The sequence below is a fragment of the Trachurus japonicus genome, unplaced genomic scaffold (assembly GCF_045865225.1).
Source record: "Trachurus japonicus isolate A0001 unplaced genomic scaffold, Traja_1.0 AP030519.1".
NCBI classification, from domain to species: Eukaryota; Metazoa; Chordata; class Actinopteri; order Carangiformes; family Carangidae; genus Trachurus; species Trachurus japonicus.
Window position 1 is genome coordinate 203,867 of NW_028220652.1, and position 18,996 is coordinate 222,862.

Sequence of the window (18,996 nt, forward strand, 5' to 3'; positions counted from 1 at the left end):
CTGAGGTTGTAATCAAGGGACACTAGAATGTTATTACATACTACCTTTACAAAGCTGCTGGTGGGATGTAAACAGCAACAATGGTGCATGTAAAAATTGTAACAATAGGAATTGTTGTTAGGAACCTTTATTCAGTTCAGTGTCACACACGGACATGTTTTAAGTGACACCACCGGAGTTACCGGACCGAGCTGAATGTACCTTACACGCTAAAGTTTAATAAAGTTTATAACCCAGCAGGGTTAAGCAGTAAGAAAGTGTACGCTTCGTGTGATGAAGTAACAGACTTTAACATGGTGGCAGCGGAAGAGGACTCGGTCTGAGTACGTGCAAGTTTTCTCTGGTCGTAAGAGAGTTATCTGATGCTAGTTTTAGCCGCTAGCGTGAGACTGCCGTGTGACGCCATGGACGGACTGAAGCCGCCGCAGACGCTATGTCTGGACTCCAGCAACCTTTCTAAAACGTGGAAGAATTGGAGGGACGAGTTTGCTCTCTACGTGGATCTGGCAATGGCCGAAGCTGATGATAAACAGAAGGTAAAGCTGTTCAGCTATCTTGTCGGCGAGAGCGGCAGAGAACTTTTGGATACTCTAATGGGCGACACAGCTAAGGATGCATGGAAAATAGAGGACATAATCACAAAGTTTAATGATCACTGCAACCCCAGCGTGAATGAGATTGTGGAACGCTATCGTTTCTTCACGAGGAACCTGGGCGCCAGTGAAAATATAGACGGTTATGTCACGGAACTGAGACTGTTGGCAAAAACATGCAACTTTGGGACTTTGAGAGACTCGCTCATACGCGATAGGATTGTGTGTGGAGGCAGCAATACGGCTATGAGAGAAAGACTGTTGCGGGAGAGAAACCTGACACTGGACACATGTTTGCAACTGTGCAGAGCCGCGGAGCTCTCTAAGGAGAACGTGAAAACCATCTCCGCACCGATGGTAGAGGTGGTACATGCTGTGCAAGGAGCGCAGTACCAGAGGAAAGCAAACAACACAGTGGAGTGTAAATTCTGCGGGAAAACACATGAAAAAAGTAAACAGAAATGTCCGGCGTTTGGGAAGAAGTGCGCTAAGTGTGGCAGAGAGAACCACTTTGCAGCAAAATGTAAAGCAAAACCGGAACAAAGGTGGAAGAAAAATGGGAGTACTATTGCAACAGAATATGTGAGTGATGAGTATGAAGCTATAACCTGTATCACTGAGACAGTGGATGCAGTGGAGACAGACACAAGCACAGATGTGGATTCAGAGAGAGTAAAGGAGGGAAAAGAGAAGGACACAGTTAAAGAGGACACTCAGCTTCTCTATGCTGGCATGCTACTAGACAAAGGTCTGGTCAGATTCCAAATAGACTGTGGTGCTAGTTGCAACATTATCCCCATTAACCGGCTGAATCCAGACATTAAGCTAGAACACACTAACAGTGTACTAGTTATGTACAACAAAAGCAAACTGAGGCCATTGGGAAAATGTAAAATTAAAATTATAGCTGCTGCGCAGCGATGGGTCGGGTCCGGGCTACTTTTGGGCAAATTTAGGCAATTCTGAGCAACAAACAGGAGAATAGGAAGACAAGACAGTTGACCTTATAATGTTCAATTTGCATCAGTTGAGGATTGAACCCACAACCTCGGGAACCAAAGACCGTTGTCTATCGCACTGAGCTAACTGACAAGTGGTATTCAACAGTGGCTTCACAATATGAGTAAGCCATTCACTGTCGTGTAGGCAGATTTGAAACCACAGTAAAAAGAAAAATCAGTTTTTGAGGTAAAATAATGATATGTATTTGTCAAACATCTACTATGAGTCTAAGATGTTAGGAGCCTTCGCACATGGTCCAGTCCAAGCTATTTGGATTTTTAAATTTAGAGGCTTGCTGTGATGCCACCATTAGGACAATTGTCTTGTGTTTCGTGTTGAGGACAACTGACATTTTGATCTGTCATCATCATCATCATCACCCTTGCTGGGTCTCGAACCCACAGCCTCTGACACCAAGAACCAGCTCTTAACCAGCTCTTAACCCTAACTTTATCCACTCAGGGAGTCAATGCCCGGGCAGCTGTTGTCAAGGCAGATTTCAAAAAGTCAGAAATTCTATTATCTAAACAAAAATCTGTTAATACATAAATTGCATTTAGACAGCAAAACAGCTTGAGGACATCTGACATTTTGATCTGTCATCATCATCATCACCCTTGCTGGGTCTCAAACTCACAATCTCTGACACCAAGAACCAGCTCTTAACTCGCTGAGCTAATTAGCTGGTAGTGAGATCTGCTGTGTAGCTTCATTTATCCACTCAGGTGAGTCAGTGCCCGGGCAGCTGTTGTGATGAAATGGTCAACATTTCAGAAATTCAGTCATCTAAACAAAAATCTGATAATACATAAATTGCATCTTGACAGCATGGAAATGTTGGTGATTTGTTTTTAATGATACGTGTTTTGCTTCATAAGAGAAAATATGATGTTTGAAAATTCCAGTCTCACATTGACTGCAGTTGTTCCCATGAGAGCAGAATTCAAAATGTTCTCAAAAATTCAGTTTTTGAGATAAAATTCTGATATTTGCCAAACTTCATCAACCATGACTCCAGAATATTCTCATTTTTTTTCAGGAAGATTGAAAATGTATTTAGCAAGAATTTGATGGTATATGTTTACAGTACTGTTTACAGTCAAACGTTTTCATGCACTGTAGGATCAATTTCCTCCTGAGCCCGAGCGGAGCCAAATTTGGCTCTAGCGACGCGTCATAAAATAAATAGCGTCCAACAGAATATTAATAATTCATAAACATATTCATACTACACATCAAAACAATCAGAAAAAACTCCGCTACAAGCTCATATAAGTCATTTTTACATTCACCGAACACAGCACCAACACCAAGCAACTGATGACCACATATCAAAATCTCCATTTCACCATCCATTCACACATTTTCACCGCTAGCGGCTTGCAACTTCAAGCTACACACGTAAACACGGTGTCATATGAAAGCTGAGACTCAGCTGATTCCATCGGTACCATCCATGTCACCCTACGACCAAAACTCTGCAAACCAGCAGCCAGAGAGGAGCAAAAATAACAAACACTATTTTACCGCTAGAACCAGAAACGATGTCTTACCTTCGCTGTTTTGCGGTGAAAAGTTGTGTTTGAAGGCAATAAACGCTGCTTTTAGTTAGTCCAATGTTTATGTCCGTCTTTGAAATCATTCCTGACACTCAACCTGTCGTTTCCGGAGGACTTTTCGCTCCCAGGAGGGGGCATGGGAGAGGGGCGTGCGGCATTTTTGCTGCTACTGGCTGCTGACTGAAGAAGAAGTCGACTAGCTGAGGATCAGCTTGTGATTGGCCAAAGCCCCTGTCACTCAACCTGCTGTCTGATAACCCGTTACGCAAATACCGCCATTTTTGACATCCCGCAATGCATTGTGGGTATGCACCGATGCACTCTGGGATTGAAAGCGTCCAAACAACACCGCAGCACCGTGCCCCGCGGCTTTCACAGACGGGCTACGGCCGCAATGGACACAGAAGTTAACTTTAGTAATATGACGGTTAGTCATAAATGTAAACGGAATCAAAATAAAACTAGTGAAACTAGTAAATCAACTTGGAGCACGAGCGTTTATAAGAACCAGGCGCATATTTGCAACAGGCTACTTATTTTTGCAATGACCAGCACCCATTAGGCCTATGCACAGAACAAGGAGGTCACTGCAGGAACACTGGAATAAAACTACTTTAACCCCCGACATATCTTTATTGACATCAGACAATAAATACGACAGCTTGTCTGTGTTACCACGACACAGGAGCTGATCAGAGTAGGGGTGTCAACGTTTACAATTTTTTTTGTGTCTAACAAAGGCTTTTTATTTATTATTAATTTCAAACAATTCTTATGCTCAGCACAGAAAATCTATAATATAATCTCTGTTGTTGTTACTGTTCAAAAGAGTCAGAATAGAAGGAAGGGTCGGATCGAGAGCAGCATTCATTTACAAGTTTAATCTGCACCAATAGCCTACACTTTTTCTGAATGAATGTACGGCCACAGCTTAGGCTACCGGCTCTTCCCTTGGCTCAGTCATCGGACCGGGCACGACCGGACAGGTTCGGATCGAAAACATTTACTACCAGGGTTTTTTCTGAATTATAAATATTGAGGCGGCCGCCTCTGTCTGCGTTTGTACGGAGGGAGAGATCAGCTGATCCGCTGCTGTTTACTTTCTCTCTGAGCGTCTCCGCCTGCAGATGTTCAGCTGAGGGAATACGCTGCTCACCTGTTGAGCTGAGCGTCAGCAGCAAGTTGATAACCAGCTTCGTACCGTGTTAACTCGGACCGGGGCTTGAGGTTTTGTTAAGCTGGAACATGAACACAAAGCCGAGTCTCCTTCGCAGTACAGGCCGGAGGAGTCGGTGTTGTTGTTGTTTTTTTCCCCCCTCGGCCTTTATTCTGAAGGGACAGCTGGAAAGAGACCGGTAGGCTACGCGCAGATAGAGGGGGGAATTGACACGCAGTTCAGGCAACATTATCACCCCTAAAAATATATATTGGTGAGAAATGATCGAGGAGGAGGGGGGGAAAAGACGTGTAAACGACTATTGATTTTTCTAAACGGTTGATTTGTTATCCGTGTACCTGTTTACACGTGTAGATGTTGACACAGAGCTTCTATTAGTCCAGCAATCTGTCACGTCTCTGTGTGTCTGTGTCGCGAGCGGGAGGAGCCGCTGTTGACAGGTGAGGACGCTGTAACACATAGCCTATTACTATTTGGTCATATACAAGGGATGTGAACTAAAATATGTACACGGGTTCGTCATATTACAGCGGCTACGGCCGTGATTACGAACCACAGGTTACAGCTGTCATGTGTCGGGAGGGGGGGCGGCAACCGTACCGTGTACACGTTTAAAACGGAAAGCATTGCACAGTTTACACGTGTACATATTTTAGTACATGTTCACATCCCTTAATAGAATAATATTGTGTTACAGCGTCCTCACCTGTCAGTCAGCGGCTCCTCCCGCTCGCTCTCTCGCCTGCAGGTGCACACAGACACAGGTTGTGCTGGACTAATAGAAGCTCTGATCAGCTCCTTGTGTCGTGGTAACACAGACCATCATATACATAATATACATCATACACAAAATAAAATACTTTTTAACCCTACTAATACATCCTATAACATCCCTATACACAATTAATATAACCATTTATACATTACAATCCCACACCAACTACTCCCATAATCACAACTTCATTCAAAAAAACCCCACACTATACAATAATCAAACTACTAAACCACTAAAACAAAATAAATAAACAAAACATCCAACTTCATAACCAAATAACCCTTACATATACCCATTCTTTATTCCCTTCATACCTCTTCTTTATCCCTTAATCAAATCATCCTTATTATTAATTCCTCTAACCTCCCTCTATAACTTATCACCCCCCAATCCAATCTTTCTTTCCTCATTCTTTTCATATCTCATTTAAAACTATTATACACCCCCTTACCCCCAACCACACCATCACTTCCTCTTCACCGCATAATCCACACCTAAACATTCCTCAATCCCCCTTATCTCCCTTATATCATCTCCCTCTCTAATAAAACCCTCTAATTCTTCTCAATAATACCTCCTCCATCTCTTACACTAATTTACACATACGCTCCCAAAAATTTCCAAATCTTCTTTTTTATCTCATACCATAACATCACTTTTACATACACTTCCATCTCAATAAATTTCCTTAAACAAAAACAATAAAACCGAACCATGCAAAAAACACCATTATCCTTAATACCATACCAACACATCAAATTCCTTAATCACAAACCCACTTCCCCAAAAATCACCCTTATTTTAAAATTCACTCAACATATAATATAAATCCATTTCCACCCCTTAAACATTCCTAATCACTCTTATAAACCCAATATCATATTGTCATAATCTAACTATACTCATATAACCTCATATCAAATCACCAAACCTAATTATAACCCCCTTTCAACCCACACCAAGCCTTATCATAACTATAAATCCCTCTTCTTTAATTCTAACGTATCTTCCAAAACTCTATCTATTTTTAACACAGCCATATTATCAACTAATCTCCCATATTGCTTCAACCGTAATACAAGCCCCATCATTAATTTCCTAAACATTCCAATAGCTCTTTCAACACTTCCCTTTTCCACAATATTAATCCATCCCTACATACACCTTTATACCTTCTACATATTAATTTAACCTATTTAATCTTAACAATCCCCTAATAAATTACATTTATAATATCATCTTCATATATCTCCCTCCTTTTCCCATTTTTTCTTCATACCACCCTCCTCCTCCCTTCACACATCTATCACATTTTTCCTCCCTTACCCTACCACCTACCCTATCTTTCCCCCTCTCCTCTACCTAAACCTAATCAATTCTTTTAATCCCTCATCAATAACACCAAAAAAAATCCTCTAAACCATAATTACAACCTTTAATCCCTAAACCCCATATTCCTATTCCCAACTAAATAAATTCATATCCCACTATCTCCTTTCCATAACATACCCCCCCCCCCCTTTCAACCCTCCATCCCACCACCACCTAACCTACCACAACCACCCATAAAAACCCCCATCCTCACCCTACACCACCAAAAACAAAATATAACCTACCCCCCATTAACCATACAATTTCCCTCAACAACCCCCCCCAAAAAAAAAAAAAAACCACCTACACATATTACTTACAAACTACCCCTAATACATACTAAACAATCATATATCCCAATCACCATTCTTTTACCATCTCCTCTTTTCTTAAAATATATTCACAAAATCTTTCACCACACCTTCCTACTTCCCTCCAAAAAAAACCCTTTCTACCAAATTTTATATTTCCACATATCATCCACACTACATCTTCTTCTTCTACTTACTCCCTCTCATTCCTATAAAACATCATTTAAACATACCACCATCTTCAATAAAACCCACATACCCTTTTCCTTAATCTTCCATTCCCTCTCTATTATACATTGAACATTAAATATCTATATATATACCTTAATATTTATTATAATTACTAATATATACCCATTCCATATTAAACACACAACTCCACAATCTACTTTCAAACATCCAACCCTTCCCTCCATACAACCAAACCAAATCAAAAAAAAAAAAACTACAACAACCAAACCCCCCCTCCTTCAATAACCCCCCCACAAATCCACCCAATCCCACCCACCCCCCCCCTACTTCCCCATTCAACAAACTAAAAAATAAAAAACATTTAATCCATATTATAACCTTAACCATTTTCAATCTAAACAAAACAAATTATAAAAATCAAAAACAAACTTTACACTTTACCATCTACCCCAACCTAACCAAACACATTCTAACAAATCAAATTAACCTTTTATATAATATTACAATACCCCCAAATTATACACCCAATACAACACACTAATTTAACCTATCCAAATCCAAATTAATATAATTTCAAAAAATCCCAAAATTATCCAAAATATCAAAATTTGAACATTCCTCCATACTATTCTTAACTACAACCACATTAAAATATCACATAACACATAACAATCCAAATCTTTATTAACCTCCCATTACTAATAATAAAACCAACTTAATTCACCACTTAATATCATTCAACATCCACCTACATTTTCCACAACAAAAAAAAAAAAATTAAAAAAATCGTCTTCACAAAAACCAACATATCAAAATCTTTTATCCCACCTCAGATTACACTTACCCACTCACCAACACCATATGCAAACACACAACTTACCACAAAAAAACCCTATAACCCAAACAAAATAACACCATTCAACATACAAAATCCCCATTTCATTCATAATAACAACCATCACCAACAATCATTACAATACAAAAACTATCTCATTCCAAACAAGTTTCGTTTTTTAACATTTAAACAACTTATCACCCATAACATATTCTTCCCATAATCATCATCTCATAACTCACTAAATTATACCCATTTCCAACACAATATTTATTATCACCCAAAACCCCTTAAACCATAACAATAACCCCACATCTTTCATTATTCATAAAATACCAACATAAAACTATTCCACAATAATCCGCCTAATTTCATTTACAATTTTTAATTTTCAACACATATAATCTATCAACCTATTTTTATTATATTAATAAATCCAATAAAACCAAACCACTCAACATATCCCCCCCCCCTACACCGTAAAAAATAAAGGGCTGTGAAAACTCAAAAATTCTAGGTAACTGGCTGCAATAGATTTTTGCGTTTTGAGTCCAACTAAAACTTTCAAGTTTTGAAGAAAACTACATAAATTTAAGACAACAAATGATCTTTTGTTGAGATAACAAATGATCTTTTGTTGAGATAACAAATGATCTTTTGTTGAGATAACTTATAAATTAACTTTGAGATAACTTCAAATTTAGATTTTTTAAACACTTAAAATTCAGCAGTCTCAACTAATTATTTTTGTTTCAGATAAGTTACCTTTCAAATGCATCAAAACTCAACATTTTGAGTTATACTTACTCTCAAACATGAGCAACTAAAACTTTTCTATTATGCCTATATGATACAGATACAAATAATACTAGTTCAATAAAACATGTTTATTTAAACATTAAATACAATATTCCACCAGATATGCAGGAGGATGGAATCTCTATAGTGCAAATACTGTTGACTGCACACAAACAAAAATATGCAGACTGGTGTGGACATGTTAAAAGAGTCCAAACTATACACCACTGTTCAAAAGCACTAACAATCCTGTGCTTCGTAACACCATTATAAATAGTGCAAATATGCACGAGAATGAAATATCTATCTACCAATACAGGTGCAAGTACACTGTACACAAACAAACAGATGCAGACTGATAGACTGATCCTAAAAACATCCTGGTTTGAAGAAACATGTTAAAACAGTCCAAACTACCACAGTTCAAAAGCACTGTAATAATAATCCTGAGCTTAGTAACACCATTATAAGTAGTGCAAATATGCAGGAGAATGAACTCTCTATTTACCAATACAGGTGCAAGTACACTGCACACAAACCAAAAGATGCAGACTGATCCTAAAAACATCCTGGTTTGAAGAAACATGTTAAAACAGTTCAAACTACCACAGTTCAAAAGCACTGTAACAACAATCCTGAGCTTAGTAACACCATTATAATTATATGCAGGAGAATGAACTCTCTATTTACCAATACAGGTGTACACTGCACACAAACAAAAGATACAGACTGAGCCTACAGTAAAAACATCCTGGTTTGAAGAAACATGTTAAAACAGTCCAAAGCACTGTAATAACAATCCTGAGCTTAGCAACACTAGACTTTAGACATTACTTATACATGGCAGTTTTAACTTCAGATGATTGCTTTTTTCCCCCTAATGTTAACATTTTTAATCGAGTGAAAAAAAAAGTTTTTTTCTTAAAAAAAATAAAAATAAAAAGCCCATTTTTGTAGAACTGTGGAAAAATAACCCTGACAGGGATGAGTCCTTTGCTTGCAAAACAGGCCCAAAAGCCAGCCAACATAACTAAAAAAAAAAAAAAACTGAATGTAATGAAAATAAAAAGATGGGCTTGTGACTAAGAGTATGGCCTTCTTGTTGTCAGGCTTCTTACAGCAAGAGCTTTGTTTTCAGGCTCCTCACACGCTGTGAACAAGAGGGTGTAAGCTCCATAAAGATGTGCTGCACTGTTTCAAACGTATATCTGAGATCTCTTGGGAACTCTATGTTCAATGCATAAAGTAGGCCAAACAGGTAAGCAACGGCAGTGGGAAGGTCTGGAATGTCTTCAAGCACAATAGTCTCCTCCAACACCACAGCAATGCTGTTCACAGTTTGACGTGAGGCTGGTGCACCATCATCCGCCAACACCGTGAGCACTCCCATTTGGACTCCTTTTATTTGACTGTCCTCTGGATCGGTGTCCTGTTAAAAGCAGAAATTCGGACAGATTTAATATAAACACTGAAGATAACAATTTAATTAAACACCCATATCAGGGTGTAATTATAAATTTGTGTAAAAGGATATTATTCTGTATGTATGCATACGAATACAAGTCTGTCCCTGCTAGAAGTGATATAAATCAACCCCTGGAGCAACTTTAGCCATAGCCTACAGTTGAAGACAATCTTGTGTCTCAGCCTGAGTAAACCTGTAGTTTACAGTTTGTAGATGTGCTGTAGTTGTGAGACTACAAGTGTTAAAGAAGAACTATGATTTTTGCCTAAACTTGGTTTCATTTTTACCTTAAAGGTTGAATATGGATAATGTTTATTAAAAGCTATATTTTTTCAAAAATAACACACCCAAGGTGCGTTTAGAGGGGTGCAGAATAATTGTGGCTCATTTCTCTGCTGTTTCCCAAAGCCTCCTCCCGGTCATTTACTTTTGTTTTCAATAAAGCCTTTTTATAATCAATCGGTCGATCGATGGATTATCAAATGCATGTTATGATGCGTGTATTTGTGTAGTCTGATCTGTCATAAACAAGAGATTATGGGGCATGTTTGTGTCACAGAATCCACCCCCCCCGAGACAAGAGCTGTGATACCGGGTCTGAGGCTGTGATTGCAGGTTTGGTTTTCAGCAGTGGTGTGTAAGGCAGAGAGCCCCCACTCTCTCTGTAACAAGCTACAAGTCATTATCTAACATAATTTGTCCAAAGCTGTTTATTGACGGTGAAAATGAAAAAGAAGGAGGCTCTCTGCCTTCCACCTAGCGTCACTTGGCTGAAAACCAACCTCGTAAGATCAGACCCACCGACCCGGTGTCCCAGCTCTCGTCTCTGCGGCACCACGACACAAACGAGTAACCCGTAATATCTTGTGATGGATGGGACTACACCAATACACACATCGTTAACACATCAATAATATTTAACATTATCCAACCTTCCAGGGATTACTTTCTTGCTGGCTTTGTTGAACACAAATGCACATGGAGGAGAGGAGGGTTAGCAACACAGAAGAGAAGCGACCTTTATTCATCAACAGACTGTGACCTTCATTCACTTAAGAGTACTACTTTATTTCCGCATTTCTAGATATGCAAGGGACATTGCTACCATAACACTGTTAATCGAGTACAGTTTGATTTCTTCTATTGTTCAGATGATGGTCAGAAGCACAACTACCATTCAGGTGAGAATTGCTCAGAGCAGGTAGAGCGCTTGTTAAATGCTATGTTACGACAGCAGATGGTGCTACTGGGCCATGTAACTCAGCTTAATGGCTAAAATATATGAAACGTTGTTGATGAATACAGTTTTTTGGGAGCTGCGATCCAGGGTGTGGATATTTCATCTTTTCGATTTTCTAAAGCAATATGGCAGAGAGTTATACATAATGTGCACTTCGACCAAAAACAAAAACAGACATTCTGTACTCACCAAGCATTTCAGGAAAAGCTTCTCTGAAGTGTCACGGAGAAAAAGAGGTAGACCTTCTAGACATGCTCTACTTCGATGTAATGTGATGTCAGATGTCTGAAAATTGGTCAAAGGAAAGACATAGGACATTTGGTTAAAAACATTGCAGCTAAGATTTATTTGTCACTAGTTTAACATGTCTTATAATAAAAAATTAAAAAAATAAATAAATAAAAAGGTTCAGGTTCTGTTACAAATACATAGAACACTGACATGTTAATAAAATGATTCAACATCACGCTGTTAAGATTTCATTAAATTAGCTAAAGAAACCTCAACCACCGAAGTGTAATCAATAATTGGGTTCAAGCCTAACTCTAACCCCCTCCCCTCTCATTTGGAACCAGCTCTCACCCTGGGCCGAAGCCACTCTCCACTTTTCAGAACAGCCTCAAAACCATAATCAAAAATAAATTATGTTTATTACATGAATTCACCTGTTCATCAAGAACATCCAAGAGGCTCTCCATGTCTTTTCCGAAGGCCGCTTTCCTGGCACGATACAGTTTGAGTAGCCGAGGACAATAGGTGTCTACGGCTGCTCGAAAGCTCCCCAACAGGTCCTTGGTAGTTACCCGGTAGAACTCGCTGCAAATCTGTGGAGCATGAAAGAAACAAAAAAAAAATACACACACAAAAACAGCACGCATAAATGCAACCAAACCAGTTTACATAGATTTCTCTTAAATGTTAAAGCAGAAGTAAGTGATATATTTGTGTTAATATAAGTCTTAAATAGTTGTATCTTCCGACAGCAATCACTTACATAGAGTGTTTGGTCTGAAACACGGGTCTGTCAGTCACTCTGCTCTGCTCTGAGCCGAGGAGAAAACATTTATCGTATCCTACAGTTTTTATCCAATGAGGAGAGAGAACGGCATGCAGGGCTGTGTGTGCAGCCAAGGGACGCCGTGAATGTGGCGACGTAGGGACGAGGACTGTTATGGTGCGTTCAAGGCAACTCGTAACTCCTGTTTTACCGACCTGTGAAGTTGTATCAGTTTGATCTGGTACGAGTTCACAGGTCAGAAGTTACGAGTGGCCGTTATAGTGACTTTCACAGGTAAAACAGGTCGGAAAAACACGAGTGGGTTGCCTGGAACGCTACAAAGTCGTAAGTTGTGACTTGAAGCTGTAATTTACGATTTCAAAAGCCTGCCTGGAACGCAGCATTAGCCAAAACGACCGGATCGCTTACTTCTGCTTTAAGTAGTCAGTGCTTTTATTGGCAAGGATGCCCATGGTGTTACCCACTAAATTACTCATTGTGATATCATATTGTTAGCAACTTTTTCACACACACATTTACTAACCTGTTCCTTAAGAAACAGCGCAGGCCATCTGTCTTGGATCTCCGTGACCATGGGCTGCACCTCAATAATCTCCTTTCTCCGGAGGGAAAATGTGAGTTCCATCTTCTGACTGATAAGTTCCATATCTTTCCACTTCTTTTTGGTTTCATCAACCAGAACACATCTTTCATCTTCTAGAGTGTCATCATCAAAGTTTCCTGGATGATCAGGCAAATGATTGACTTCGCCTCGCTTTGGTTTTTTCAAAGAAAAGCCACCTTCATCAGGATCTTCAGACCGCCCTCTTTTCCTGTTTACACTGACCTCATGACAACCAGCCTGCCGGAGCTTTGCTCGGTAATTCCCAAGCTTGTACTTGATGCTTGTTGTCCAGCCATCATATCCTGTTCCACTACCAGGCTCTGTGAGGCATGGATGTTTGCAGACAAGTTCAGAAGCAACTGATTCAATTTGACTTTTATCAGGGTAAGCTTTGAGAGCAAACATTTCTTGTGCCAGCTTGTCTAGAATTTCCATTTTTACATCTCTTGTTAGACTCAGACCTTTTCCAGTTTTTTGAAATGTCTCATTTCCCTTACGCAGCTTTAACTCTACATCATATGCAAATGAAGGAACTGGAAACGGAGAAGGCCACTCTGAAGCACTTCGCAAAATGGTCTGAACAATGGAGGATGCGCTGTGGGAAGAGTTAGGCGAACTGATACTGGCTGTATCAAGAGAAGAGATGGACGCTTGACTTGGTGTTTGGAATTCATCATCACTATTCCAAACAATGTGCAAGACAGCCTTTTCTGCAGGCAACTCTACCATGTCAATTAAGTTGCATAGTGCATTCTCAAAGTCTGGATCCTCATATTGTACAGAGAAATCACCTTCTAGTTCAAGTTTTTCCCGTAGCTCATCAAGTAGTTGCTCCACAGATTCAGGGCGTTTAGTCAGCTGAACTTTCCTAATGAGTTTGGGGTTGATGTTTACACGTAGCAACAAAGCCTGTGAAGACAAAGAAAAACATTTTATACACAAGCATGGTCAAACAATAATTCTTGGATCATACACATCTATAGTGCTGTACATACCATTATATTCAATGCAGTAGACACGCCCTTGGGGTTACCATCAACTTTCCAGCGACTTGGTATGCATTTAGGGGCTGGTAGTCATTCAAGTCCTCAGGATCCAGGATTTTGACATCCACACAGCTAGTGTCAATAACTTCGTAAGACCTGTAGTGTTCCATAAACCAGGAGGAGAGCTTTGCGGTTACAAAAAACACTTTCTCAAAGTTGATGACAATGTTCAGAAGTTTGTAAAACTCAGGCAGTCCACTGCATTGCCCAGCAGAAATTATCATGCCTTTTGCATAGTGGGTTCCATGTAAATGAACATCTTTGGTAAGGGATACAGTATCTTGCTGTGGAAACTTGTTTTGAATTGCCACCCTGAGTTTTTCCTCCAATGATGCTGTGTTAACCCTGTCAGCACTGGTTGTGTACAGCTTTGGTTTGAACAGACTTTTGCCATCAAGGTAATATGCCATCATTTGTTGATGTTTAGTAGAGAGCGTAAGAAGGATGTTCTTAAAATTGAGAACATCATGCACCACTTTTTTAAAGAAGTTGTGTTTGGACTCGAAGCGCATGGTCCACAAGTCCACTAGAGGTCCAAAGCAACGTATAAGGTGTACATAATGTTCAATATAGTGATGCTTTGGCAAACACTTGAAGTCAGGAAAAGTGTCAAGAAGCGCCTTGCGATGGTCATATATTTTAGTCTCCAGATAACACAGTATTTCCTCTGATATATTAGTAGAGACAATTATCTCCACAATCTCTTTGAGGTCCATTAATATTTCCCATGAGGGCTCCTTTTCTGGAATACTGCTCCCAATCAAAAGAGGAAGTAAACGCAACAGTGTCCAATTTTCGTGTCCGTTTCCACTGATTCTTTTCTTTCCAAAGCTGGCTTTTGTAATTTGTTTTGGCTTGTTAACCTTATCAGAATGTTTATATGGAAACAGTTTTATGCGGCTATTCAGCCCATCAAATGTAATGAAACCTTTTCTCACCAAATCTTTAAGACACAAACATAACTCTACTGGGATAACACCTTCGAAGAAGTCGTGTAAAATATCTGGGGGAAACCCAGTAACAGGATGGAAATGGGACAAATGCTTATGAAGTACACAGGCCTTTTTCACACCATTCACAGTTTGTTTATCACCAGATTCAAGTTCCTCCACAAAGGTGTTGTGCTGTTCCACAGTTCTCAGTTGACAATCCCTTGCTTCAACAGTATTAATTTGGTCCCGATTAATACAACAAAATCGGCAAAAATATTCAACATTGAATGATTCCTGGAAACCTGCTAGGCTATGTGCCCCAAGATTATCTGCACACACACAAAATATTGTCCCCTTCACAAATGTATCTAGTGCCTCCACAAACACCCCATTTGTTTCCAAAAATTGTATATCCTTAATCAGTGGTTGAAGAAATGCATCATACCCAAACTGTTTCACATCAACACTCTTTCCAAGAAGAGCCAGTTGTATTAAGGGCAGAGTAGAGCGAAACTTGGCTGGTAAATTCAGCAAAATCCAGTAAACAGCAGTTATTTTATGTATTGTTCTAGATGTCCCCAAAGGATTACATACTTCAAAATCGTCTATATACAGTCCAATAGAAAAACTTGTCTCTTGCACACCCAAAAGTGTATTTTCTTTGTAGTACTGGCCGTCTTGAAATGACCCGTATTGACCTGGTTTGCTTTCTTGATCAAAAACTACCTTCTCTGTAAAATATGACTCTCTCAATAAACTCTCTAGAACTTGGATAAGTGGAACATAAACAAAACTATTTTTATGGGTATATTTATATGTGTATTCAGTTGGTGCAATCACAGGGAAGTGCTCGTTAAAATAGATATTCCTCCTGTAATTAGTGGAGAGAGCACCTTTTGCTTCAGTGCTTACAATAAGTGGATTTTTTTTTACAATTGCATCATTAATTTCTTTTACAACACAATCATCTACTTGAATGTCATGTTTAGTTAGCACCTCTTTGATTATTTGTAGAGAATGACATTTAGTGAAATGGAGGATGTCGTTCAATTCCTCAACAATTGTCTGTAAAGCACTTTTTGAAACATGTAATACAGTTTGCATACGCAGAAAAAGTGATGCAATTTTATGTTCTATAGTGTCAGTGTCTATATACTCTTCCTCAGCCCTGTCATTTGAATCCTCATCAGTTTGTGAACTCTCACTTTCACCACAGATATCTGACGTCTGGTTCACATTTTCAGGTTCAATTGCACATGTTACATTTTCTCTAACACAAGTTCTAATGTCCTGTTTATGTTTGTGTTTTCTGCTTCTGTGAGAAGTGAAGGTTTTTAAATTGTTAGTTTTAAACTCACACCTCAAAAAAGGGCAATGCACAGTCTGTCTATTTCTTAAATGATGTGCAAGATGGATGAAAAATGTGCTTTGAGTGCAATTTTCTCTGAATTCACAAGACTCACAAAAAAAAGTGCACGTCTCTTCCCTTCTCCTTCTCCTGCAATGTGATCTTGTAAGATGCGTTTTCAGTGCTCCATGGGTCCGGAAAGTGCACACACAGTCGCTGTAAACACAGGGCCAATTAGCTCCTCCTCCGTGCCTCAGACGATAGTGCTTGAAGAGACCCTCTTGGTTTGTGCAGGCAAAATCACAAAATTTGCACCTCATACGACAACTGCAACAAGAAATAAAAGTCCAGTTAGGCTACTTGATAAAATAAACAAATGAATAACAAAATATACACTCAAACTGTGCAGCATAAAAGACCCTCCGTACTGTATAAAAACTTGTCAGTCTACCAATTTATCATTTAATTTAATATTTAGATTGTTTCTCTGTTGGTGCTGTCTCATAGTATGTATAGTATGTGTTGTCATACATACTGGTGGTATAAACCGATTAGATACATGGTTTCATTTTTCCATCTCCTACACTTTTCACTCTGGTCCAAATCGCATCACTGATAGAGCGTCATGTTTCCATGACGACCAACCGGAAAAAGACGAGTAGTATGTCATGTTTACATGACTCCCGATTGTAAAAACGAGTCTCTAAAGTAACATTACACTTTAACATCAAAAGACATATGTGCGCAGTACACCGCGTATTTGTAGCACTGCTCATTGTGTTTAATAAATGAGCTCCAGTTCGACTGTAGCCGCACTAACGGAGCCAACAGAGCTAACGGAGCTAGCGAAGCTAACGGAGCTAACGTGTAAACAAACGGACATTTTCGGCAGTATGGGGGGCATATCTGATACCGGGTATTGTTATCTGAACAACTCTAGTCCGGTCCAGTGTTATATTTTGATAACTCTAGCTGTTTAATCTTAACTTGGTAACACGTTTTGAGTTGCTAACAGGCTAACTTACCTTGCTAACACGACGTGTACACAGCCCTCATACAACAACCACAGCGCACAGTGTGTCTGTGTGCTCCCCAGTGCCCGCTCATACTAGGCTGTGCACCCATTTGTTTATTTAAGTTACTGGCATATTTAAACGAGTCCTTCCCATTTAATTTATACATGATTTGTGCATTGAAAGACCTCTCTTTAGCCGTGAGAGGGATACCAATGTTAAAAGGGCAATAAATATGGGGCGGTGTTTAGCTCAGTTGGTAGAGCACCCGCCCCATGTGTTGAGGCTATAGTCCTCGCTGCAGGCGGCCCCGGTTCGAGTCCCGCGTCGGACGGCCCTGTCTTGCGTGTCATTCCCCCTCTCTGCCTCCCATTTCCTGTCTCTCTCTCAACTGTCCTATCTAATAAAGGCATGAAAAGCCAAAAAATATATACTTTAAAAAAAAGGGCAATAAATATATAATAAAGTTTAATCTACACGCGTGAACCCCGACTTTTAGTACAGTATTGAGAAATATACTCACAGTGGGTCTCATTCATGAAACGTGAGTAAATCTGTGTGTAGATTTGCACATAAAAGCTCACTCTACTAAAACTCTACTCCGGATTCATGAACGGTGCGGTAAACTCAGATTTGATCGTAAACACGTGTGTAACTTCATGAATGCCAACCCATCGTAAACTAACAACACGCCCCCGGTGATCAGCAATTAGCATAGATCTCCATACATGAATAGCCATATAAGGAGATCCTGACCACCATATTAGGAGGTAGGTGCATCCTGCTCACCTGCGGCCATGACGCAAACGAGGAAAGAGGGAGAGAGAAAAAAATAGAGATTGCGGATCGAAGTCATTTTGGGTGAAGTGGAGTCCAGAAAAATATTTAATTCTCTTCTGTTAGTAGTGGTGTGACTGGGACAGGTCAAAGGCGTGGAGGGAAGAAACAGATTTAGTGAATTAAGTATCCTTGGTTTATTAAGAAGTAAAGCCAGAATAGTTCGATATGAAACATGGGAAAAAAAAAAAAAACACATAACTACAGAGCTACAGCAGCGACGGGAGGAGGAGGCTCTTCACAGCCTCAGCTGTAGAGGAGCATGGTTGTATGAACACATGAAGTTATATAGGCAGGTTATATTGTTACAGAAGCACCAGCCGTCTGTCACAGCTCCATCCAAACCGGTGCTGACTGCGCTGCTGCGCAGGGTGAAGTGTGCGTCCACTGAGCGTTTAGCAACACAAAAAAGTTTTTTCCGGTTTTATATCAGATTATTATCATCATAAGATGGAGCCTTGACGTGTTTGTGCGTGTCCGATCCCTAAAACGTCTCTCTCTCCAAATATTTCTAATTGTTTGTCATGTTTAAATTACATGTTTCAAAGGTGTTGGCATATTTTGAACATGAGAGAGAGTAATACGGATTAAAATTGTAATTTCCAACAGTGACAAGCAGTATTTATTTGCATTCCTACATTTACACAAGCGCTACACACAGTCCGGAGCAGGTGTAGATTTTGTGAGTAGCTACGAAAAAATCAGCACTACTAAAAGATTGATGAATGCGGAAATCCACGTAAATTTGCGCTGCTCAGGGTTTACACACAAATCCGTGCTGCTCACGTTTCATGAATGAGACCCCTTGAGAGTAAAAAATCTCGAAGAGCTGGCGGCAGCACATGGACACAGTGTGGTCATGATGGAACCCCTGCAGATA

At 39.7% G+C, this 18,996-nt stretch overlaps 1 protein-coding gene across 3 annotated transcripts; it reads right to left on the reverse strand.

Annotated features, from left to right (window-relative positions):
* Positions 1-9,653: 9,653 nt before the first annotated feature.
* Positions 9,654-17,236, reverse strand: LOC146960273 (uncharacterized). Of its 3 annotated transcripts, XM_085772480.1 has the most exons (7): positions 16,382-17,236; positions 13,936-14,082; positions 13,564-13,849; positions 12,860-13,502; positions 11,984-12,142; positions 11,508-11,603; positions 9,654-10,042 (listed from the first exon to the last, which is right to left on the reverse strand). In XM_085772480.1, the coding sequence occupies exons 4-7, from the start codon at positions 13,373-13,375 to the stop codon at positions 9,728-9,730; spliced, it is 1,086 nt and encodes a 361-aa protein (XP_085628606.1). In that variant the 5' UTR covers positions 13,376-13,502; positions 13,564-13,849; positions 13,936-14,082; positions 16,382-17,236; the 3' UTR covers positions 9,654-9,727. The 3 variants fall into 3 exon arrangements, with proteins under 3 accessions (XP_085628606.1, XP_085628604.1, XP_085628605.1); XM_085772478.1 differs by having other exon boundaries at positions 12,860-13,849; XM_085772479.1 differs by lacking the exon at positions 16,382-17,236 and having other exon boundaries at positions 12,860-13,849; positions 13,936-15,927.
* Between the last annotated feature and the right edge of the window lie 1,760 nt (positions 17,237-18,996).